A 26426-nucleotide genomic window follows, 5' to 3' on the forward strand; every position below is an offset into this window, starting at 1 on the left:
ATATATTTGCGTTACGAATCTAGAAACTAAAGTTTATTTAAATTGCAAAAACTTATAAAATACAAATATGTTAACACAGTAAATACTCCTCTATACACACTCTTTAATATAGGTACACTTATAAATTATGTTTATATAGACACGAATCACAAGCAACTAATACGAAATTTAATACTCTACAATTAGGAAAATCATTAAAAAGAAAATTGTTTTTCCAAACATTAAGTTTTTTTTTTGGCAAATTAGAAGTCGCGCGAATGTGGGTGTGTGTGTGTGTGTGCGAGTGTGTGTTTCACTTTAGCAATTTACAAATTGGGCTAATCTTCAGTTAATGTAACTCCGGCTGGGGGTAGAGCAGCTTCCCATCAGAGTAGCGCATCAGGGTCATCATCTTGAGCATGCGCAGCTCCTCCTTATCCCGGCTGCTGCTGCCACTGGCGCCGCTAGTGCTTTGATGGGGATGCTGCGGGGGCGGGCGATCTGCTGACTGGTCGGGTCTTTAAAATACTCAAGTCATTAACATTCTCTAAAAAGCTTTTGTTCGCTGACAATTGTTTCACGCTCTGCACATCCTTTTTCAGCTCCTCCATGTCGCGTTTCAGCTTGGCGCGTCGATTTTGGAACCAGGTGATAACCTAAGTGCAAAGAGAGAATCAGTTTAATGAAGCCGCAAACTATAATACACTCAGAGAAATTCGAGTTATTTACTTAAATTAAGGTGGAAGACTTGCTGAATTTATTGACAATATTAATTTTATTTATGGAGAGCATTCATTATTCTACAATTCCTGGAGTTTCCCGAGTGTATGCACTCATAATTCGTGTCAATTTCAGTTTGAATCATGCTTTAACAAATTTCTTTATAAATTTGTAACTTTAAGTGCTAAAAATATATCTGAGTGCATGTAATTTCTTTATTGTTAGTCCTAATTTCTCCCACAGCACTCTTGCCTTTCTCTGAGTGTACGCATCTCATCAGTTTCATGATTAAATTTCAATATACTCACCTGCGCATTGGATAGACCCAAGCCGGCGGCGATCTCATCTCGATCTGCGGGCGAGAGATACTTCTGATAGAGGAAACGTTTCTCCAGCTCAAAGATCTGTTGATTCGTAAATGCGGTGCGAGACTTGCGCTTCTTCTTCGGGTTCGATCTGGTCGCAAAGATGTTCAGCGTGGCGGGATCTGGAAAGTGTGAAATACATCATAAATTATGACTGGATGTGGCCAGAGTTCTTATTATGGGCAATACAAAACTGAAAAAAGGTTTTCGAGCGAAACAAACTATTTAAAGTTTAAGTGCGTCTATTAAGGTTTTATCTATACAACCATTATTTAAAGACTCTTGTTCCACTTTCAATTCATGTCTAGTTAAAACAATTTCAAAGCGAAATCGAATTCATAATAGAAACCGCCTCCCCCGCTACCCCCTCATAGAAAGGGCGTGGAATTTGTAGCTTCTTTGTTTTATATATATATGTGTATATAGCTTGTGCTTGATGTGGCCGATCATCAATTTTTTATTACCCGATTCACTCGATACTCTTCTTTCTCTTCTATTTTATAGCTGATTTCCTTTATTGTTGTTTTCTTAAGCGTTTCGCTGCGGATTGTTTTGTTAGCATGTTTGAAGCTAATAGATGAATGCCTGGGCGTCATATTTAAGCTTTGTTTATTTATTGACCCACGTATCTGGATGAAATGTTGCTGTTGGCTTTTATTAATGCATAAATTGTGCCCCAGACATCGGCCTGAATGAACGCAACCAAATGAACGGAAATGGCGCTGCGCGTCTTTTTGGCAATGGCTGTGGCACTGTCTGTGGCAGCTGGTTGCCTTTTGAAGCCCTCCTCAACAGCCTCAACTTGTTGGTAAGCAACGAGGAACAATTAACAATTGAGTACACGAGCAGCTAAGGGTTGCTGCTCATTTAACCCAAAGCCATTTTGACGCCCTTGTGATGTGTTTATTCCCAAGTTCATTTATCTAGAAGGAAGGTCGCTCCAACACGCCCTTTACGAGTCGCGCTGCCGGCTGAAGGAAGCACGCACATTAACATTGCTGTTGATAAGCACATATAGTTGTATATTATATAAGGAAAGCCATGTATAAAGTATGATAAACAAAACATATTTGATCTGTGAAAGTTTATGAATTTGTATGACGTTCATATGCTGATCAGTATCAATTAAGAAGAGAGAGGGAGTGGTTCATAATATATGCTATAATATATGAAGAGTTAGTCAACTAATGATAAGTATCACTAAATACAGGCAACATAAGAATTGACATAATATGGAAACCTTTAACTATAGGTAAAGTCAAGTGGCAAATGCAGAAACATATAAGAGAGACCTACCACCAGTGAAGGTATATATAGGTAGGGCATATTCCAGGTCACTATCAAGATGCGAGTCTCTATAGTCAGGTTTGACATGCAAACATCAATGCAGTGAGTAGGGGAGAGAGATTTTAGTCTATAGCTTTGTTATATAGCGACTGTACTGGAACCTCATATCAATCTAGTGTTTGCCAAAAAAAAACGGAGAAAGAAACGTTGCCGCTAGTTGCCAATTAAACTTTTGGCCGATGCAGTACGCCTACTGCTGCCAAAGCTGGCAGCAAGCCACGCCCCTCATTAGAGACTTTGCGCGGCTGCACTTACAGTTACATTTGGCTGTGCGTGCGTGTGTGTAAGTGTGCGTGTGTTGGCCATTTGTTGCGCTTTATTAATTATGACCAAGTCGTGCTTTAAGCCACAAACTCACAGCTCAAATTGGCCAAATGAATTATGAGTGTGTGTGTGTGCGAGTAGGCGCGAGTGGGAGTGGGTGTGGCATGTGCAGAACAAACAATGTCATCAGCATAACTAATCATAAAGACAGCCAACTGACAGAGGCAGAGAGGGGCAGGGAAAGGGAGGCACAGACTAAACTGCTGCTGCTGCTCGGCTGCTCGCTCCAAAATAAGCATAAGTTATGCCAACTGCCCAGCGTAGCTAATTGAGAAAACAAACTAAACAAGCACGAACTTACTGAAGCACGGTTCACGAACTTCAAATACACTTCCCAGATACTATATAGAGTATATACCACATGGACTATATACTGCATAGGGTGGTCAAACAATGGAGAAGTACTGCGAGAGCTATTTAAACATTGTCTGAGACTTACCTCGCAACAGCTGAGCAGGGTTAAGATAACTAAAAATCAACTACTATTACGACTACTACTATTATAACTACTATTACTACTACATATAGATATATATGTGTATATATTTATACTGCTATATATCAATAGTATATACCCTTTATAGTAGGGTATAATGACACTCTGAGTAGGAGGAAGGTAGAAGGAAGAAGGAAGAAGGGCTTGGTTCAGCTAGTTCGCCCCATTTCTAACTGACAATCGCATGTATTGTATTGTATATATATATATATATAAATATATACATATAAATATATATAAATGTGTGTTTATATATAGTATGTGAGTTTCGTGCCTTATCGTGTCGATCAAACATTGGCCATTAGGCGTTGGCGGTAATTAGTTAAATTAAGTAGCTGCAACGTGCGCGCAAACAAATTGAAGACAATTCATTAAAGGCAGACCACACTGTATAGGTACAGGTACAGGCAGGGCAGCAGCTGAGCTGATCTCCAAAGAGTGTCAAGAGGGGGAAAAGAAGAGCGGCACGCAGGCAGCTATTATGTTAATTACGAATCGAGAGCAGAGAAAAACGTTTCAATTAAAGCCAGCCACAGATCAATCAGGCATCGAGATCGACTCTGGCTGCAATCAGGCCGCCGGCTAATCCGTAGCTAAAAGCCTCGAGGAGCAGCATCGAAGTGCTACCTAAGATCTTTATCGAAGCTAGGAAAAGTGTTCTGCTTTCACATGGCACAAGGTGCTCTTTCACACGCTCATCAAATGTGTGGAGGAGCGCGAGATTGTAAGATGAGCTGCGAGGTTCGAATCCCGCATGACTCGAGGAATTTGTTGCGTGTGTGTGTGTGTCGGCAACGGAAGACTCAATTAGAAGCCGCTTGTGAGGATTTATGAGCAAAAGGAATTTGAGCAGCACCGCGGTCAGCCTGGCTAAATAGCTGCCAATAGCTTTATAAGTTTTGCCGACAAACGCAGCAGAACTTATGACAAACCGCCGACCTTCGAATGGGATGCAAAAGAGCGAGTCGCAGCGACAAAGAGCTGTTTTTTTTGGCTAAAAGCGTTAATTACACGCCCCTAGCCCCCGACGGGTGCAGAGCCCAGAGCCCCAATTCTCAGCCAGCCACAAATTGCGTTGTCCAGAAGCTCGAAAGCGTAATCAAAAACTAATTTTAATCCTGTTTGGGGCCACGCTGATGAGGGATCAGATTAATGCGACGCACTCACGAAGCGGGAGAGGCGGGGGAGCCTCAGAGCGATGGAGAGAGAGGCAGAGCAAGAGCTAAGGCAAGACAAAGGCAAACGGAACTCGGGCTGCCTCGATCGCCGATCAGTTTTAGCGGTAGGTCCACGTTAATTTATTCTAAATGGCTTTTTGAAATCTCCCGAAACAACGCACAGAAATTTACTTATGACGTTCGCAGCGCAGTCCAAATTCAGCAATCAAAATGGGGAATGCCTGACTGGATAGATGCCCAATAAACTGGTGAAGGTATGAAATTGGTAAAACTTTTCAAGGCATTTTTAAAGTTGAAATATTTCTTTTGATAATCGGATTGTTTGCCAGATTAACTCAATACCTTGCAAATAGCTAAGAGTTGATAGAAGTTGATAATCTATGTATTATGCTATATATATTCTATATATATATATCTATTCAAATATCCCTCTCTCTATCGAATCTCTGCAGAAACTCAAATTGCAATCACTTTAAGGCAGCATATAGGGTATATAAACCTGTGACAGAGAGAGAAAGAGAGATTGAGGAATACAGAGAGGTAAAGGTAGCTGCTGCTGATGCTGATGATGATTCAGTCGAATGGCAGGCCGCGCTGCATACCTTTTCTCACTTTTGGCGTGTCTGCGTGTTGTTAGCAACGAAATTGATGAGTTCGAGCAGGTTATAAAACTCGATACCTTTTGGCTACCTTTGTTATGGCTACAGCTATAGCTACAGCTATAGCTGTTGTTGTTGTTGCTGTTATTGCTACCAAACAGCCGAAATACAATAACACACAAATTAATATAAGAAGATGAGACAAATTTAGCCGCCAAACAAAAGAGAGTTGCTGAGAGAGTCGATGTGAGGCAAAAGTAAAAATTACAAAAAAAAAACAAGAAATATATATATATCATTTGTGTATATGTATTTATAAGCCTTAAACGCAACGCTCCATAACGAGAAAGTTATAAATTTAGGTATTTTCATTTGGGCTCTGGGCTCTGGGCTCTGGGCTTTGAGGCTCGCATTCAACTGGTGGGGTCTGTAACTGTCATCGTTGGCTGCTTGTTTACACGCGCTTAAGCAACTTTTGTGGTAGCTGGAGGAGGGGTCGGAGGCGTGGAGAGGGCCTCAAGGTAACTAGCTTGAACTAAATACCAAATGAGACCCAATTCTCTAACAGGCAGTGAGTCTGCAATCTAAATTTACTTCTGTTGCCAATTTATCACAAAATGCGTGATCGCATTGACATGGCTATTACCCATGTATATTAACTGTAACCGTTTATAGACTTGAAAAAATACCAAAAATTAAACATATAAAAATATTTATTAAACAAATGGAATGCTTATAAAGGAATATTAAATAAACTCATTAAATGAAAAAACTAATAAAGCTTATGTGCTGATCGACGCTTTACTGTGCCTCAACTTTATACTGAGTTCATAAAAATAGTAGTGCTGCACCACACAAAAGTTGAACCAATTGAAACGGTTTTATTCTCCTGAAAACTTAGGGTAGGGATAAGAAGATAGGGATAAAGCTACAGAGTTCATAAAAAAGCAGTGCTTTATAACAATAAGGATAAGGATGAGGATAAGCTAAGAATAAGGCTAAGAATGCCTTCTTTTTGTTTAGACTAGAATGCAAAACGAAATGCGAAAAAATATCGTTACTTTCCGTCTGAATTAATTTGTTTTTAGATATGAGAGAGTTGTATATCTGAAGCCCGAAACTCTGAATGTTTATTTTAATTTAAATTATTTGCTTTGGCTAATTTTAAATATCATTTCCTCCAGACTTAAGCACATCACCTGAGCTGCGTTAGATCTCTAGCTGACTGACTTAAGTTCTATATTTTGTTTGTTTATATGGGCAAGTTGTGAAGTTGTCTATTTGCTGGCAAGCTTATCCTGGTTTGCTGATTTCCTTTGCTCGGCTAGACTTGGAAGACACTTGCACTTGATCTGATCACTTAATTGGTTGCAAGTTTTATTGTTCTGAGTTAGGGTTGGACTCAGAAATTCTGACAAGATTCACATAAAGCTTGAATATCCTGTTATAGAAAGTGCAAAAAAGGAACAAGAAAGAAAGATCCAGCTCTGACATTTGCTCTTGATTAGTTTGTTTAGCTTTTGTTAAAGATTTGACTGTGCAGTTGGAAGCTGTGCGGAAGAAGAAGCTATGGATCCAAGTGAAGATGGAGTATTTCCTCCTGAGCATATCTCTTTTACTTTTAGAAAACATTCGATTTTGATTCGCGCATTAAGTTCTAGATTTCTTCAATGGGTATTAGCTCAGGTGTGCTTCAACTGCCGACTGCTACCAGCAGAGTTGTTATTAGCTGTTTTGCATGTTGAATGTTGACATGGCTTTCGCTGTGCACTTGGCTTTTGCCGTTCTGTGGGGCTTTCTACTGCCGGCCCTTTCTTTCTTAACGTTCTTGCGGACATGTTGGCCCGCAGCTATTGTGATTGCTGAGTCTTTACATCTTGTAAACATAAACATGTTCAGTATAATTGTGCGATTGCTGGCAATTTGCGTTGCCAAAGAACATGTCAATGGGCCGCGGGGCCTGTAATCAATAGCCGCATCAGAGCTGTGGCGCAGAGCTGGCTTAATTTCTTCATATTGTCGAGCGACTTTCTTTTCATGCATCCTTCTAGGGTATGGGTATGGGTATGGGTATGGGTATGGACATAAACGGGCATATCAAACAAACCGTTAGCATGCCATGTTCCTTCATTATTGATGGGCCGCCTTCCGAAAAATAAGTCGGAGCAGAGAATGCAGAGAGCGCCAGCAATTCGTCAAGAAACAGAAACAGCTTTCACATACACTCACAATATAAATACAAGTTAATTTATACACACATATATAAATATACATATATATATATGGGTATGTGTATGTTCTTCTTCTTTCTTTCGTATTTTTTTGATATTTTGATTGATTTTAATGGCTGGCAAATCAATTGCAACTCCAACGCAGCCAAACGAAGCGCCGAAAACGTGGTCATCCTTAATTCAATAATGAATACGTAAAGCTATTGCCCAACTCGCAGCCATTGGACCATGGGACGGACGACCACACACTGCTCCCACTCTGCGGATGCGCTGCTGGCATGGCAGCATGGCAGCAGCATTCAAGCCGAGCTTGAAGAGAGAAAAAGTCAAAGAAAAAAATATGCGACGTCTTCGTCTTCGTCTTGGTCTTCGGTTGAGCTTCGTGTCGGTGCAGGCACAAAGCGTCGGCGCTCTTTGATCAGCATATATAAAATACTATGGCCACGCCCTTTAAAAGGTAGATTAAACGAGATGGCGCTCGGCCAACATATACTTAAGTTTAACGTTACGTAAAGAGCAATGAAGTCAGTCAGACGACGCCGAAGAGGAAGACGACCTTAACGTGGACTTCCATGGTCCGCATGACGCTCACCCGAGGCGCATTTGGCTGCAGTCGCACGATTCGCTCAGACAGTGGGGCGAAATCAATAATGGACTGTTCAAATTGCACTTAGCTAGAGAACATCTAGAATATAATTTTGTTCTTTTTGTTTGTAACTCTCAAAAGCAAAGCTGAAATCCTTTTGAAGAGTTTTCTAAGACTTAATTGAAGTGAAGTTAAGTGATAATCAGATGGAATTTGAGGGGTTGGGTGAGGAGAGGCCTACTTAGGAAGAAATGCAAGCAAAGATTTGAGTTAAAGTATTCAGCTGTATGCTGAATGAAATACAAGTAAGTTTACATATTTTGGAAGATGCGCAAAGAGGATGTCGGATCAAATACCAGACTAGTTCATAGATTTATAGCTGTCTAAGGCTCTTTCTGCTAATGCACCATTGCTGATGCGTCCACTCACTGCCTAAATTACAATATAATTATATATAATAATAAAGCTTATTATGAACTGTTTATATAATTTTGTGCCACAGTGCGAGCAACGTTTGGTCCAGAGCAGAAATAATAAAAATTATGTAGCGTTGCAATTTGGATGCAGCAAAGAGTCGGCACAGAGGCTGGTGGGAAGGGGGCCACACAGCAGCCTCCTCATGTGGAGCGAGGGTTGGTGCACTTGGCAGTTGGAAACACTGGGCAGCAGCCACTGCCGGTGCCCGTGCTACATCATTTTTATGTTTGCACGGCTTTTAGAGCTCTGCATAGGGAGTCCTGTGGAGTGGGGCTTGCAGTGAGGGCAGTGTGGCGGCATTGTTAAGTGAAAATCTGGATGTGCAATCGCTAACATCAGCTAACAATGGTCATCATCATTAAAACGCGATCAAAGCGCGGCGTGTTTGGAAGAATGCTCGTTACCATCCTCCCAAACTTCCGAGCCTCCCAGCGCGTTGCTCCCTTGACTTGTCCTGTGCACTGATTGAGTGACCTTCCCCTGTGCCCAGCTGCGGCTCAATGTAGGCCAAACGGAGGCTGAACTGGGCCGCACCGATGTTAGTTGGCTTAATGTCTTTATAAGTAGCATGTGCAGGTCCATCTGTAGGCTCTATAGCTACTCTATAGTTATGTAGCTCACAGAGAAGAAGCGGACGAAGCACAAATAAGATGCTTGTAATCAAAACCGTTTAAAAAACTACACACTAATTGAGTTAGAAGTTCGCTGGGACTTTGAACTGGCCGACAGATGAAAGAGACCGACTTTTTATTGGTGGCACAACAAAAAGCGTTGACAACAGTATAAAGCCAACGACAATGGCCCCCAGGCCGTCAGTGGACGATCCATAGATGAATGATTCGATCAACAGAGAGCGAGGCAGATGAAGAGAGGGAGGGAGAGCTGAGGGAAATAGACAACGATGATGATGCGTTGTTGAATAAACCACCGCTAACATGGCCCAGAGACATTGTTCAATAAACTTTGGTAACTTAGCTCAGATGCTTAATGAGCATTCACTCAATTTGTATTACAATAAAGAAGAGGAAGAAGACCGAAGAGTCAGAGTCAGAGTCAGAGTCAGTGGAAGACAAAGCGTTGATATTATGACAGGCTGTCATAAATTACAAATTAATGAATCGCTGAGTTGCTTTAGCCAGGATCGTTTGGCTAACACTCATAGTCTATCTCCCTCCCTCCCTCTCTCTCGCTCTCTCACTCTGTCTGGGTCTGGGTTCTCACTAGAGCGGCTCTAACCCCGGCTCAGTTGACAGCGCAGCTGGAACTGCAGGTAGTCAGATAGCTAACATTCCATCTAGATTTTCGACGATCTTCGATTCACATCGATTCGATTTTATGCTACGAACTAACTGCAAATGAGTCTAAAGGGTATATTGTTTTCATGCAGTGTATGTAACAGGCAAAAGAAAGCGACTTCAATAACATAAAGTAAATTTTAGGAGCCGATTTAGTTATATGATTATATGAGCTAAGATCTTAATATAATAAGATCTTAATATATAATTTATTAATTTAATATATTACTATATAATATTTCATATGTTCTTATATGTGATTAACATAATAGTTTTCAATATCTTTTGTTCATGTCGATTGAAATTGATCTAAAAGCATTTAGATCTAATCAAAATTAAATTTGGCTTCTAAATTGTTTTCAAGAGAATATTTCATCTGGTTAGCTATTGGTCTAATCTATGCATAGGGTATATGCGAGTCGAGCATCTCATACGTTCTGCTCATTGTGGTGCTGCCTGGCTTCGGGTGACGGCTTTGCCACCGCATTGACTTGCCCACCTTACACCTTAGAGTGGAAGCCAAGATCAAAGAGCGCACTGCCGACTTAATAACATAAATTAATCTTCTCATTGTTAAGCGGGGAGAGTGAGTCAGAGTCAGGCAGGAGCGAGGGGATCAGGGTCTTTGGGTCCACAGGGGAAACATGTTGCATGCGTGCCAAAAAGCAAAAAAAAATTGGATTGGAACACGCAAATGCTATGCAAATCGGCAGTCGATCCTTAGCTCTAACCAGATCCACTTAACGCACAGCCAAAACCGCATTTAATTTGATTTCGAATTTCAGCTCAGGTCTGAATTTGAATTTGAATTTGATTTGATTTCGATTTGGATTTGATTTCATTCATTATTTCATGCTGTTGCCGTTGCTGTGGTGTGAATGAGCTGCGAGAGCGAAGTTCATCGCATGCGGAGGTCGTTGAGCAAATCGAATTAGTTTGGCCAAACTTAGATTTCGATTACCCTGTACTAATGAAAGGGCGTTAAAAGGGGTATATTGACAGTTAAAAACATTTGTTTCTTGAATATAGTCATGCAAGGCAATGCGAAGTTTTGAGACATCAAATATTCCTCTGCCTTTTCCTTGTAGCTTTTCGTATAGATTGTTAATATATCTCTTTTGTATACTTAGCTTGAATCCCAGGGTATTTACAAGTCATGCATTCATGATTAGCTGACATTTTCCTTATTTTCTGTATTGTCCGAGGCTTCTCGAGGGGCTTAGCATACTCTGCATACTTTACGCAAAACTGACAACAATGCCAGGGTATCTACTAGTCATGCACTGTCCACAAAATTACTCTTGTTTTATTTTCTGATATCTTTTTTTTGGTGTGATGCGTGAGATCAAAGTAAACATGCCGCCGGGCGAGTTGCGGAGCTGCGGCAAACGTGGCAAATATGTAGACATAGATTGTGATCGAGCCATGATCATGAAGATCAACTGAGATGATCAGCTTGATCTGCAGCAGCCTAGCAGCCAGGCAGCAGCAGCAGCAGCAGCAGCAGGCATAAAGTATTTGAAATGACTTTCCGGCATCGAGTGGAAAATGAAACGAGCGCAGCAAATTAGCTAATCAACGCCCATTAGTAGGCAAGGGTATTGGAATTTATGATAAATTTCCGTTAATGCGCCGGCACGAGCAGAACTCACAATTCAAAAAAAAAAAAAGAAGCAAAATCGAAAAAAAAACAAGTTAATTTTCAGTTTTCAGCCTCGGCTCGGGTCAGCAATCGCTGCTGTGATAAAGCTGGCAATTTTATAACGCCGCAGCAGGACGACCAAATGTCTGGCTATAAAACAAGTGTGTGTACGTGAGTGTGTGAGTGTGCGAGTGTGCGTGAGTGTGTGTGCGTGTGCTAATAACACATAATTTTCTTGTAAAACAACCGCTGCGCATCGTTATCGTTATCGTTATCATTATAGCGAGTTTTTATGTGCGCCTGCATGTTGGCTGCCAGTTCGCTGCCAGTTGGCTGAAAGGCGTTGGCTTACATCTCCTTGGCAGTTGGCCAAGTCGTGGATCGTCAACAATATTATCTTATTTATGTTTATCGATATGCCCCGGCCAGATAAGCAGCCAATCGATTGTATTACTTATGGAGTTGGGCTCGTAGCTTGCCGTTTTAGCGGGCGCCATAAAATTAATCGACGTGCAGAGCAGACAGGACAGCGAGAGGGTGGAGGTGAAGAGAGTAGAGAGCTACAAAATGATATGCTAAAAATCCACTTAGTTCGACTTCTTAATTCCAATTTCTTTTGAAGAGATTTTGTTAGTTGGTGCAAAAGTGAAAATGTTATTAATATCATAATTATAATTTGAAACCTAAAGTATTTTCTTTTAGAAGCTTTTATGCATAATCATATATTAATGCATAGATAGATATTTATATATATTTGATAGACAAAGTGATAGATCGATGTATATCAGTTGTTAGTCAAACTGATAGATGGATAGCTGAATGGGCAGTTAGGAGTTAGGACTTAAGATAGATAAGGAGAGTTAGGACTTAATCATAAAATATGAGTCCCAATATCTATGTATATCTTATCTGCCAATGATCATTCATTTCTTTTAACCATCCACAAAATGAATGATCTTTGGCTGATAAGATATATACATACATCTATGGAATCATATATATATATATGTTGCTTGGCAACAAGCTCCGATTCATATCCCCATCTGGACATTGGCAACGTCTTGGCTCTCGTAGCAAAGTTGCATGTGAAGCGCGCGTGGAACTAGTTACAGTTATGGCAAGCTTGGGCCAAGACCATAAATTAAAGTATCAAAATGCGTGCAGAGGGGCGAAAAGAACGAGACAGAGAGAGAGTGGTGAGGAGCCTAAATAAAGAGAGAGGGAGAGAGAGAGCTGGTGGAAGAGAAGGCGTTGGCCACCTGACGACATGTCTGAGCCAATTGTTAAGCCGTTGATATATTTGGCTAAGAAGCAAAATTGTTTGTGTGTGTATGAGCACACACGGGCACATGGCTAAGAGCGCGAGCGGTGGGCGTGTCGCGCCTTTTTGCGTGTGTAATTGCAATGCTAGTTGAGGCAGAAAACAAAATGTGGCTAAAAAAAACAATAAATGTTGTCGTTGTTGTTGTTGGTGTTGCAGCTGCAGCAAACAACGAGCAGATTTATTTAATTGCTAGCAACACACACACACACACGCATATACCTATGCACCTATGTGTAATATGAAAATGCGACAACTTTTTTTTCCAGTCATTGCCTCTGTCGCTGTCGCAGTCGCCGTCGCAGTCGACGTCGCGTCGCGTCGCGCTCTTTGGAATTTATTTAATTAAATCTACGCCCCGTTGACTGCCGGCCGAGGCTCTGATCTGCCAAATACGCATAAATTGCGCAGTTTATGCATTTATTTCTGCCTCTCTCCCATTGCCCTGCCCTGCCGCCGTGGGGCATTACGCATACGCCGCGTTCGCCGGCGCCCCGTGTGTCGCCAACGAGCGCTCGCAACTGGGCAACAAATGATGTCTTATGACAATTTCGTTGTCATTTACAAATGCTGCGCTTGCAGCTGCTCGGCAACAGCAGTGCCTCAATTCAATGGGCTTCACGAATGCCATTCAATTGCCTTCACCTGAGCAACTGTTTGCAGTGCTTGACTCAAATTGTATGCTCTTGGCCATAAGAAAGTGCGGTTCATGGGTGCTTGGAAACTGAATTATTGTAACTCATAAAAATTACAGACTATTAAAACTCGGATTGCATTTCGACTTTATTTCTCAATATCGAGGCTTAAAGCCAGGAGATTTTCACTCAATTTAGATTTCAAGTTAAGATTTTAGCTATCGATAAAATGCTATATATATAAGAGTAGATGCTCTATAATGCTTTTATATATTATTTCATCATTGAATTATGGATTGCATTATGTAAAAGTGTTTATTCTTCACTTGTTCTACCATGAATCTATTGAAAATGGGAACGCAGGCCAAATTGGCAGCATAGGCGCAACAGACCCCTTAAAGTATATTTATTCCCAATCACGAATATATGTACTACTACTAGCTGAGTCGATCTAGACTGTAAGACCTAGATCTGTAAGCTGCAGCTGGTATGCAAGAAATAGCAGCTCTGCGGTTTCAGGGTATGTGCTAGTCGGGCACTCCCAGCGAGAGCATTCCTACTCAAATTTGATTATAAACTTATTGCATTTTTATTTTTAAATTTTCAAATACGTGAAATACTCTTAACACTTGCTCAAATATATTTTAATATTTTGATTTTTTCATTTAAAATTTGAAATTTTTGTCGCAATCTTTCGTTTCATCAAGTCCAAAGCTTAGCAAATGCCGCTGTTCATTGACTTCATACTCGATGAAGCGTCATAAATTCAGGTGAATATGGTCTGTCTTGTCCAATTTAAATGGTAGCTGGTTGCCGCGTGTCCAGTTCCAGCTGCACTGGACGGGACTGGCTCTTAAGTAGCCTGGCCATTGTAAGGCTCGATGGCCAACGCGAGATACTGGCCACAATAATGGGGAACACATTGTATGTGTGTCTGGAGGGCAACAAAAGCGCATAGTTAAGCATAATTTAATAGATACGCGGCCAAGTTTTGCAGTCGCTTTATGGTTGACACTATTGTCTAGGCCAAGTTTGTATGTGCCTGTCATAAAGTGATGAATGCATTATTATTATTATTACTATTATTGTTATCGTTGCTGCGCATAGTTTGTTGAGTCTTTGTTGAAAAGCGTTAATTGAGTGTTGCGAATGTGCAACGGCAATTGAAATTGTTTATGACTTGCAGTTGTTGTTCGACTCGCTGCCTAACAATGTGCTGCAATTGCGCTCAGACTGAGACTGAGACTGAGACTGAGAATGAGACTGAGACTGAGCTAATGGGGAACCAGCATTAGTCAGGACTTGATCAGTGGCGAGATATAACTGAGCGAGATTTTGCAAAGAGTTAGAAAATATCGACACTTGACAATATGAGAATATTCAGAATAATATTTATAATCATATTAATAATAATGATTTTTTAGAATGAGAATTACTGTGATAATGACAACAGTAGTGATAAATTGAGATGTAATAAAAATCATGATAATAAAAACAATAATTCATAGTTTTATGTTCAATCATTTGTGGTTTCATCTCCAGGGAAACGGAGCAAAGGTAATTGCATTCAGTTTCTCCTTTAATGCGACTCCACTCGAGTCATTCATTGCCTGCAGTCGGAGGCTAATGGAATACCGGCATCACTTGGAGTTAATCAGCGGCGACATCTAACTGAATGAGATCCTGCACCAAAGGATTGCCGCCCTAAGTAGAGGGACCCACAGACACATATGCTCACACACTTGACAATTTCAATCTAATTAGAGCCTTGGACAATTGCTTTGTTTTTCTTGTAATTATTTCAGAGTTGGGATGGAGGCACTTGGGCAACAGCACAGCAACCGCAACTGCAACTGGCGCTACCGGCAGCCACTTGAAGGCGACTCATTGATTCGTTGCTTATATTTAGTGCATTTTAATTGCCGTAATTAGCGAGAGCCATTCAAGTGGATTCTCAAGAGCTCCAGCTGCTGCCCCCGACTATTGAGCCCCAATATGGCCGACGAGGCGGAAGCAATTGCCATGGCCAGCCATAAAGATACGCCATAAATTAACACCAAACCGATTAGTGAAAAGTGCCGATCCATATCGGGGACACATGTTTTTTGTCTGCACTCGGCATATTGGCACATTAAACTCAATTAATCCGTCGACTTTGATGGGCAGCTGCGATAGCCGTTAGCGGCCCTGCGACTATCCCTAATGAGCCACTCTCAGTGAGACTTCACTCAGTTTTATAGTCGCAGTTTACAAGACATTCAAATGCTTGTTAAAGTCGTGTAATGTCCAAATCTCTTTAACGTGCTTGCTGTGATCGTAACTCTACTCTAATTTAATTGATTGACCAGTCTATTAAGCGCCTCGTGGAACCAATAGCTGCGAGTGATCCCATGCAATCGTTCGAGTTAGTGTAGAATATTTTAAAATGTGATGAGAATATATGTTTGACCTTAGCATGGGCAACTTTTGTATATTAATTAATTAAAGTTCCTCTCTTGCTCTCTCTTTCCTTATGTTTCTCTCTTTTCTTCTGTTTGTTTTAATTTGCCTTAACATGGCTTTACTGTACTTTAAAAATATTTTGATTTGCAATTGAAGCTGTTTTTGCTTAGTCGTTTTTTTTCTGATTTTTGCGTTTTTTAGTAATTTATTTAGCATGTCAGGTCAGCTAGTAGACATGCCACTAAAATGATAAACTCGCAGGCACGAGTTCAAACCCCAACTTAAGTGCCACTTGGGCAAACCCTTGTGCAGCTTTTTTCGGCTAGTTGGCCTCTGGCATTTATGTTTAACACTTTAATTGTGATTACAAGCTGCAATCAAACAACAACAGCAACAAAAGTATTGGGATCGAGCGCTCTTCGGGTCTTTGACTGACTTTATGCACGAATATATATACATATATATATATATACAATATGAGTGACTAACTGACTGACATTGGCAATCGAGCCGGCGGCTTTGACTTCCACTTCCATTTGCAGTTCGAGGCCCTGGCAAAAGTTCTGGCTTATGTTTGATGCATGTTTAAGCAACAACAACAAGCGCGTCATGTCGCTGGCTTTATTAAATTACTTGTCAAAAGTGCACACTCACACACACACACACACACACACACACACACTAACACACACAAGCACTGAAAGGCACGCGAGTCGTGCCTCCTGAGCTGGCTTTAACTGGTGCCCGGTCGTGGAACATGAAACAGCCCGACGAGGTGACGCCTGCACACATAAGCTCAACTTAGCATCTGAATAAGGGGTATGCAATGGGCAGATGGGTGTGCTGAGGGTGTGCAGGGGCTTAGTTAGGGTCGGCCCGGGCTATACATATCGCATAAGCATTTGTATATGTGACGCCTTTCGCCTGCCATAACAAGACTTGTCACAACAATTGCGCTTGAAAGTCAAGCGAACAAAAAAGAGGCAAGAGTATACATAATGAGAATGTGTGGCTAAAATATACCCTGTAAATAGCTGCAAGCTGATCAGCAATGAGCTGGAGGGATCAGAAAGATTTAATAAAAATAAATAATATATGAATAGAAATATGTTAGGAAATAGAGGGAAGGCTGGTTAGAGGGAAGGTGCTCATAGATATATGGGATACATTAGCGGGAGCTACGAATAGAGAATAGATTGGTGTGAAGATGACTGGACGAACGTTGCTGCAGCTGCAGGGTATGCACTGAGCTGAGATATGAAATACATTTATGAATATTTTAGTTGTGAATGCCTCCTTTCTCTAAGGTACAGGGTATTAAGGAAATACAGAAAATCAATTATTGCCAATGAGTTTTTGTTTTTGCATTTCATGTGCAGTTGGGACGCAACACGTATACGCGCCGTGGGCAGCGACAGACCACTCCACCCACCCGGCAGCTCGAGTGCTCAGTGGGGATTAATTAATCTTGTCAACGACTGCAAGTCATTTACCAGCAACAGCAACAGCAACAACGACTGCAGGCGACTGTGCATCAAATAGTCAAATTAATTTTCTTCACACTTTTATAAACGATTAAGCAAATACACAGTGACTGCTAGCTGTGTGTGTACATACGCCCTTTGGGCTGCTGTAGGCGGATGAAGGTGTTAAATGTTTTGTTGACAATGGCAACAGCAGAAACAACAACAACAACCACAACAACAACTCGCATACCTTTCCACAGCTCGTCGCCCGCCTTTTGTGTGTGTTGTTTCGGTTTTTATGTTTCGAATATTTCGGGGAAGAAGCATTTTTCACAGCTTCCTTTGAATTTAGCGTGAAGTTTGTCGTTGGGACTGAAATTGTTGTTGTTGTTGTCGGTTGCTGCTGCTGTAAACAACTTGTGCACTTTTCCAAATCACTGAATTTCTTTTCAATTTACGTTTTCGAATGCTCGAAATTGTTGGAAATTCGTTATGCTTTTTATTATGGCATTTTGGCTTAGTTGGAGCAAGCGTATCCGGCGGGATCTATGCTTTGTCAAAGGGGTTGAAAGTGAGTGGAACATTGACTTGATTTGACTTATCAGAGATGACCGATTAGGAGCAGTGTTGAGTGACCAATGGGGGAAGATAATCAACTGTGCAGATATCAATATTCCGAGTCTTTGTGAGGCATTGTAATGGATCGACAGGTTGTTCAAGCCAATCGACTGCAAACTATATCACTTTCCATTTATATAATCAGACAGTTGTTATTGATGTTGAGCATTTGTATTGCCCCGACTGGAGGCGCAGCTAATTGCTGCTGCTTAGCTGTAAATTTTGCATTACAAAGCGCATTCATCTTGCATCAAACGTTGCCCGGTGCGTCAGCTGAAGCACCTGCCAGCGCAGCGAATGGCCTCACTATAAAAGAGAAAAAGTCGAGAAACACCTTGTCTGGGACACTTTCGGCTTCGACTTCCTTTTGGAGCACTTCACTCACTCTCTCAGCTCCTTAATGCCCGAGCTGCAGCCGTAGCTGTGAATAATTTGCCCATCCGCTCGACTGCTCATCCGGCTCTTCACTCTTCACTCTCCACTCTCCACGCGCTCGTTTGTTCGGCATCGTTGCTAATGATTCGAATGCTTTAATTTATGCTGCCTTTCTCAGCATTTATCATCAAAGGCTTCAAGTAGACTCGGCCAGACCTAGACTACATACAGTGGGCCACATAAATATGATTTGTTGCACTGCGATTACCAAAAGAATTTATTATACCAGGATGTAAAATTACAGGGTATTAAGATAGATATATACCCTAAATTATATAGTGGAGTATTTGAATATCATCTAGACTTGACTATATATTCCCTCTGTATACATCGTATTCTTATCTGTATCTGTATCTGCATCTATATCTCTATCTTAAGCTGTATCTGCATCCGTATTTATATATGTATCTTCAGCTATATCTGTATCTGTATCTTTATCTTTATCTCTATCTTAAGCTGTATCTGTATCTGTATCTGTATCTGTATCTGTATCTGTATCTGTATCTGTATCTGTATCTGTATCTGTATCTGTATCTGTATCTGTATCTGTATCTCTATCTTAAGCTGTATCTGTATCTGTATCTGTATCTGTATCTGTATCTGTATCTGTATCTGCATCTGTATCTCTATCTTAAGCAGTATCTGTATCTGTATCTGTATCTGTATCTGTATCTGTCTGTATCTGTATCTCTATCTTAAGCTGTATCTGTATCTGTATCTATATATGTATCTTTAGCTGTATGTGTAGTTGGATCTGTATCTTCAGCTGCAGCTGCATATATCTGTATCTCAATCTTAAGCTTTATCTTTAGTGTTTGCTGCTACATCTCGTTCTGCATCTGTTTCTTCAGTTGTATCTGCACGAATCTTTAGTTACTCGATGTATCTGCATCTCTGTGTACCTGTTTCTTTGGCTTAGAGGTGGGCTAATTGCCCACACCTAGTTGGTGGGTAAACTGGTTTCTCTTTGCCAAGGCGCCAAGTGACCCACATATCGCCCCCCACCCAATGTATGGTGATAACGAGCTCAAGTCAGCCCGTCAGCCCGTCCGTTAGTCAGTTTGTCAGTCAGTCAATCGAAGCTTTTCCAGTGCGTTTTCCAGCCCCTTTCCTGGCTTGCTTTGCTGTTTTCGGGCCTGGGCTGTCTTTGAACACATCAATCTCCTCACTGCTGACTGCAATTGCATTGGGCCATGAATGGCCGCGGGGTTAGCTGTTGGGGCAATGCAGAAAATGCGTTTTTAAATGGCTTTTTATGTGCGTGGCGCGGGCTTTTGATGTTCCTCAACGCCAAGCACATGCCCAAAAATTCGCAGCTCAAGTCTGCAGTTGCTGCTGCTGCCACTGCCGCTGCTGCTGCTGCTGTTGATTAATGTTTGGCATAAACGCGAATGCGAATGTGCGAATGTGAATGCGTTTTTAAGAGCTTTGACAAGGTCCTGACTCGCCAAGGGCCGCCCATATGTCTGGCAATGGAACGGGCTCCGACATGGACTGCGACTTGAACTCCGGACTCATTTGTTTTGGCTTCCTCCACTCTGGACAACAGTTGGGCCTCCCATATGGTTTCGTATGATAAAGTTATTACCAAAATCGGACTCTCCTCCCTCTCCCTCTCCCTCTCTCTATCTCCCTCTCCCTCGCCCTCTCTCTTCTCTGGCAACTGTCGATGCCTGATTTTCGCTTGTCTCTAGAGTCTTTTATTGGGCCGGCTCGCCGGCTTTGATCTTGACGGCTAAGAAAAATGCAACTTGAGCTCAATTAGTGCTCATCAAAAGCGTGCAGGTAACACCTTCAGTGCGTTGCTTTTGCACACCTTTTATAAGACCGTTGTGAGTGTGTTTGCCTGCGTGTGTGTGTGGTGCAATTTGCTTAAAGGTTCTGCGTGGACCACCCATTTGTGTGTGTGGCATGCATCCCCGCGGCGGGGGCAGGTTACGCGCAAATGGCAAATGGCAAAAAAAACAGAATCTGTTGCCACGCAAGTCGCAAGTCGCAAGTGGCAAGGTTTTTCCTTCACATTCCTAATGGCCAACTAGAAATACAAATCTTTTATGGCCACACAGCACGCGAATTTTCTTACACAAAATTTTGATTAAAATATTTTTTATTTTTTTCTCAAAGTTTTTAACTATTTCGACTTTTGGTGCAACTGTTAATTAGCGAATTTATGCGAGCGCCAGCTTGTCAACTTGTTTGCTAGCCATGCCCCCGAAGGCATGCGCCCAGTTTGTATACCCTGCAATCATTGTGAATGCTTAAATGGGGTATGTTGACTCGATGTGTATAGATGTAACCTGATGCACGATCTCATTGGCTGATCTTCGATCTATCGATATCGTGTTTAATTTCTATCGATATTTTCTTCCACTTCTTAAAATCCCAAGACTTTAAGAGCTGTTATAATATATATATACATTTAAATTAATACATTTTAAATTAAACGCAGCAGTTTTAGTTATGCTTAGCTTGTGATAAAGGGTATCGAGTATGATGCTTGTGAATGAAATTCTATATATCTTTCTTCTGTACTTATGTATACTTATGGTAATGCATTCATATCAGTTACAAGATCTTTAACTCAACTACAGGGTATCTAGTAACTAATCACTATTGAATTTTGGACTCCTCAATATGAAATTGGGAATACTTTAGAAAGAAGCATTTATGCTTCTTCACACCATAGTTGCTTGTAGAGCGGGGTATCTCCAAGTCAATCATTTTCTGCTTGTTTCACGACTACGCAATGGGCGAAAATACCCGCTCCATACTCGATTCTCTTGCGAACTTTCTACAAGTAATCTCACTTGTCCCATCATTATATTTTTTCACTTGCTATGCAGGGTATCTGGTAGTCAATCACTTTGGCCTAGAGCAGTCTTGTGTGTTTCTTTAGCAATTTTTCATGCCAGGCCGCCGCTCTCAAGCACCGCCCATTGATCGCACGTTCTAAGAATGTTGTTTTCATTTTTGCTCAGTTTTTTCTGCGCCCGAAGTCATTTTATTAATTTTATTGAGGCAATCGCAAACGATTCGCGGTTTTTACTTTGTAATTTTTATTATAGCCTTGTTGTTGCTGGTGTTGTTTTCGATGCTGTTGCCAGTTTTAATGTCATTAACAAATTTTTGTTGAAACGTTGCGCTGCTATTAATCATTCGAAATTAATTGTTTTTTCTTTTGTCTATTGGATTTTCTTTTTGTTTGCTTGATTTATGTTTGGAAATCGCTGTTGATTTTTGCCAACTACTTGTTCCACGACTACTCAGTGGGCGAAAATACCGCGTGATGCGCTCACCTTTTCCCGTTAAGCGTTTAAATCGCATGAAGCTGCATTTGCACTCGAAGGTTGCGAGTCTCAGCTGAGTTTTTGTCACTGATTTGTTTATAATTATCCCGAAAGTATTCGCAATCGAAGCGTCAATTGCTTCAGAGAAGCCAAGAGTATTTAACGTTGACTTCTATATATATTATGATTGTATCAAGAGCTAAGACTTGCATGCCATATTGAAACTCTTCAGCTCATCTCTCTTAACAGTACTTAAACGTCAATGGTAACATAAATAAAATATATATATTTTTTTAAATCTTTTTCCTTATCTTATCGCTCAGTACATATACAATCGATACTTATCGATAAAGAGCAACTCTAAATTCTAGCTTTTATAAAGAACTTAATAATACTTAATAAACATCTGTATATCAAACAATATATGATGTATTATATATATACATATATATATATATGTATAGCTTTGGGATTCTTGAGTTATTAGTATTTCTATTCCAAATTATATGTGTAGAGTTCTTTTAGTTATCGACTTTTGCTTATTAATATAAAATTCAATATTAAATTCTTGCAATCGATTTTTATCGAGATCAGAAGAGTAGTAGAGACTTCCTCTTAGTTATACCGTTAGCTAATATACATATTATTCAATTTATACACAGGGTATAATTAGAGATTGTTTGCTGTTTGATTTTGATAATTGAAAAGTTGAACTGTTTTCTAGTCTCTCTGCTATTTGATTTGCACTAACTGCTTATTAGCTTATCCAACTACACACAATTTCCATAATAATTACACACACTCACACACACGCTCACACTCATACACTATCTTTATCCGATTTTGAAATGCGGGCAAATAATGCAACTGGAAATTATAAATCAAATTGCCACTAATATGTCAGATATCTATCTGGCTAATATCCATGCAGACATCGCTGCATGTTCTCAATGCTCATAATACCATATATATATATTTATATGTATGTGGGCGTGGCACTTGAGGGGCGTTCGATAATCATGGCACGCCATTTTAAGCTGTCACGTTTTTTTTCTTTTGTATCTGTGCACAGTGCAAAAAATTGATTGAATTTATATATATATATATATATATATATATATATATATATATATATATATATATATATATATATGTATATATATATATATATATATATGTATATAATATGTAAATATGAATGTAAAGTGTGGCTTAAAATATTTTCGACAGAAGGTGCTTCTCTGTCATCAGTCTTAGAGCTCGCTTAGCCTTGTGAAGTGAGCTTTAAAGAAGCTAGAGAATCGCCAATCGAAGCTCAAGTTACCTATAAGTTAAACACTAAGCTATATAGTATATATGCCTGGACTTGATCAAGTTTAACAGATATGGAGCTTGGCATATATTCAATGTAGAGCTTTCATATGAAAGTCTTTCTGTGCTCAAGTTTGCTTGGCAATTAATCGATAACTTTATCATATGCCATGAAATCGATCTACAGTTTTACCAATTTGAGCATCTCTCACCCCAAAAGCTGCAGTATATTAAGTATACAGTTATTTTTAGTAAGTAGTTTGACGTTTTCTTTGTGAACTGAAGATAAGTCAAATTTAAAGCATTTAAATATATTTTTTACTGTGTAAAAGTGTGAATGCCTCTTCTCTCCTCTCTTCAAGCAGAGCTATAAACAAGGCAACGCCTCGCCTGGGTTACATGTCAAAAGAGAGAAAAGGCCAAAAGCCAATTATCCACAATCAAATATAGTTAGGCATTGAATGTACTACATATATATATATATATATACATATACATGTGGATGAATAGATATTTTGTAAACTTGCAAAAGACTTGCCAATTGACGCTGACGTGACGAAATCTATTATTCTAGCGATGGTTAACGTTAAAAAGCAATTTGCATTTTTGTTCTTTAGCAATTATATGAATTTAAGCACTTCTTCTCACATGTATGTTGTTAACATGGCTTCTTGGCATCGGCTTCAAATGGGACATTAAGTATACGTCTAGTTGAACTAATTTGTTGGGACTGCCCGCATGTTGCAAAATGTTTACACTGCTATCTGTCAAATCAACTGACAACTGAAGATCTTTTCTTTGCTGTTAGTGTTAGTGTTGTTGTTGTTGTAGTTGTTGTTGCTGTTGCTGTTGTGGTTCACACTTGGCTGCGTCTTTGTCAAGTGGGAAAAGTTTTGTGCCTTTTGCAGTAATTAAATTGTAATTAGGGCTGCATCCGCTGAGCCTCCCGCTTCATACTCCACTTCAATTGTCTTGGCAGCCCGTGCCTCGACCATTATTAAGTATTATTTTATACACACACAGAGATATTTGTATATATATAAATTTAGTTGATGAAACTGCGTCTCATAATTGACGAGCGCCTAACGACAATTTCATTGTACCAAATCGCGACAACTTTTCAGACATTTTCTCTCTTTGCTCTGCCTTTCCCTCTCCCTCTCGGTCCGCCTCTCTATCTCACTCATTTTCCATTTCCATTTTCATTTATTAAAGCTTTGTCGCAATGAGGGTTATTCAGCTTGTAGAACTCCTCCTAATTGCAGCCGGAAGCAGGCAAGATTCATGGCGAGTCGGCGCGTTGCGCTTTTGATCAAGTTCTTATTAGCCAAGATTGGCAGCCGGATGGCCGACTCGACTTGGCCGGCTTGGCCCATGGGAAAAACTCATCTCATCTCTCGGCTCAGCTCGTTGCGAAACCCCCACTCCATCACAAACGAAGAGGAATGAGAGCTCTGCATCTCATAATCATAATCATAATCATAAACAGTCAATGCCAGTAGCTGTGCCATAAGTAGCTATCGCTTGCTGTCTGTCTGCCACAATTTGTGGCAGTACGTGCGGCGCGTAAATTCAATTTCAGTAGCTGGATCTCTCTCTTGGCCTGGTCTTAACGAGAAATCAACGCCGCCAAGCAAATTATTGCCGAACGATACGCATGTGCTGCAGCCATCATCAGAGATCAGAGTGGCAATCATCAACGTCGGAGGGAGGAGGAGCGGGCAGGAGGCTGGGCGAGGGGTGAGGGTAAAAAGCAAATCGGAGTCGAGTCGAAACCGTGTCGAGTAATGGATAAAATTGATTTAGCCACCTCGACGCTGGCGCTGACCTTACTACTGTTTTTACGCCTTAAGCAGAATCTCATCAAGACGTAATGACAACAAGCAAGAGAGTTTTTCAATTGAATGACTGGCAGATACCCTGCAAGTGGTCTTCTCGAAAAAACTATTCAAAAATGGAACAAACGAACTCTGAACATGTATTTCAAACTTAACTGCACTTATAAACCTTTCAGTAATTGACTTACGCCTGTTATCGATTATTATCGATTGAGGGTGTCAGATTTCCAGTCTTTTACACCAAGTCCACAAACCGATTATTATCGATCTTATATGAAGAGCTGCTCAAAAGCTCTGTGCATACATAAATTTAGAACTTAAAACTTTCCAGCTGAGAAACGAAATCCCTAAATTTCATTCCAGCAATATTTACAAAATTATAGAAAATATCGATCAAGAAAAACGATAACAGCAACAAAACTAATATACTCCACTTTCGCACAATGATTACAGTGTATAGCAATTGATCAAGTTAATGCCAGAGCTGATTCAATGCAAATCGATTTATATTAAAATGTAATTTACTTGCGGTTGCCACCAATTGTTGCACTCACCCTGCTCCTCATCGAAGTTTTTGGTCGATAGCTGGAAAAGCGCGTCGAGTGGCGTATCAGCGCCTGCTGCCTGCTTCAGCTGCTGCTGCTTCTGTTGCTGCGTATGTTGCTGCTGCTGCTGCTGCTGGTGTTGCTGGCCATGCTTCGTTGTCTCCTCTTTGCTTTGGTTGGGCGTCGTGCAGCAGTCGGTGCTGCCGTTGCTGCTGCTGCTACTGCTGTGGGAGCGCTGCGAGCGATCGGAGCTGCCATCATCGGATGGTATCGGTATTATGGCGGGATCCATGCTCATTTGGCGCAGCAGCTGCGCCTGGAAGTGCTCCTGCAGCTGGCGCTGATAGTCCCAGGCCAAGCGCTGTTCATAGCTGTGCAGCAGTGCGGGCGGCAGAAACGGATGCAAGCCGGGATGCTGCAGTAAGCTAGGTGCTGGGGCAGCAATAACTGTTGCAGGTGGCGCCACCAATGCTGCTGGTTGTAAACGCTCCTCGGACTTACGTTCATCCACTTGACCCAATATATCGGCTATGGAGAAGCTTTTGATGCGCTCACCTGCCCCCGGTCCCGCTCCCGGCCCCGACCCTGACCCCGATCCCTTGCGAAGCGTGGCTGGGCTGTGCAGGAGACGCAGCCTCTTGATATTGAGTGGGCGCATGGCTAGCGGCGGTGGACTGGGCGAACCCACTGAAATTTCGGATACGGCAGGACTGCTGCAGCTACGCGTGGCAATCATTGAAACGGGACTTGGCGTTCGTTGTGGCATCTTAACACTAATCGAAATCCAACGCGTCAACTTTCGTTTCACACAAACGTTCGATAAAAACGCGTCGGCAAAAACGCGGCAAGTACAGCGACTGCGACTGTAACAGCGACAGCGTCTGGCGCTCAACGTGCAACGTTCCACATTCAACAAAGCAAACGCGAGTTGTTGCTGCTGCTGCTCCGCTGCTCAGTTAAAATGGCTTTAGCTCTCGTTTATTCTCTCTTTCTCTCTCTCTGTCTTTCTCTCGGTTGCTCGACAAACAAGTTTGATGACGTCACAGCTGCAGCTGCGCAGTCCGCCTTCTAATTGGAATTGCCGCACAAGCAGAGGCGTGCTTTGAGTGGGCCAATCAGCGTTAAGCATACGCTCATTGCCACATCACCCCCCGTCTCACTCACACGTCAGTGCGCTCTCTGGGCTGTCAGCGTGCGAGCGTCATCAATATTTACAATTTGACATGCGCTCACTCGCTAGCTCGCTCACCCGTTCGCTCTCTCATTGTTATTGCCTCTTTTTTCGTTTG

At 41.2% G+C, this 26426-nt stretch overlaps 1 protein-coding gene across 1 annotated transcript; it reads right to left on the reverse strand.

Annotated features, from left to right (window-relative positions):
- Positions 1–256: 256 nt before the first annotated feature.
- On the reverse strand, positions 257–26016 carry LOC111602642 (homeobox protein Hmx). The gene is made up of 4 exons (XM_023319807.2): positions 25147–26016; positions 1008–1186; positions 550–635; positions 257–497 (listed from the first exon to the last, which is right to left on the reverse strand). Exons 1-4 carry the CDS (start codon positions 25901–25903, stop codon positions 329–331), a joined length of 1191 nt encoding a protein of 396 aa, XP_023175575.2. The 5' UTR covers positions 25904–26016; the 3' UTR covers positions 257–328.
- Positions 26017–26426: the final 410 nt, after the last annotated feature.

This window comes from Drosophila hydei, unplaced genomic scaffold (genome assembly GCF_003285905.1).
Source record: "Drosophila hydei strain 15085-1641.00,03,60 unplaced genomic scaffold, DhydRS2 tig00008144-arrow-arrow-pilon, whole genome shotgun sequence".
In the NCBI taxonomy this organism is placed as follows: domain Eukaryota; kingdom Metazoa; phylum Arthropoda; class Insecta; order Diptera; family Drosophilidae; genus Drosophila; species Drosophila hydei.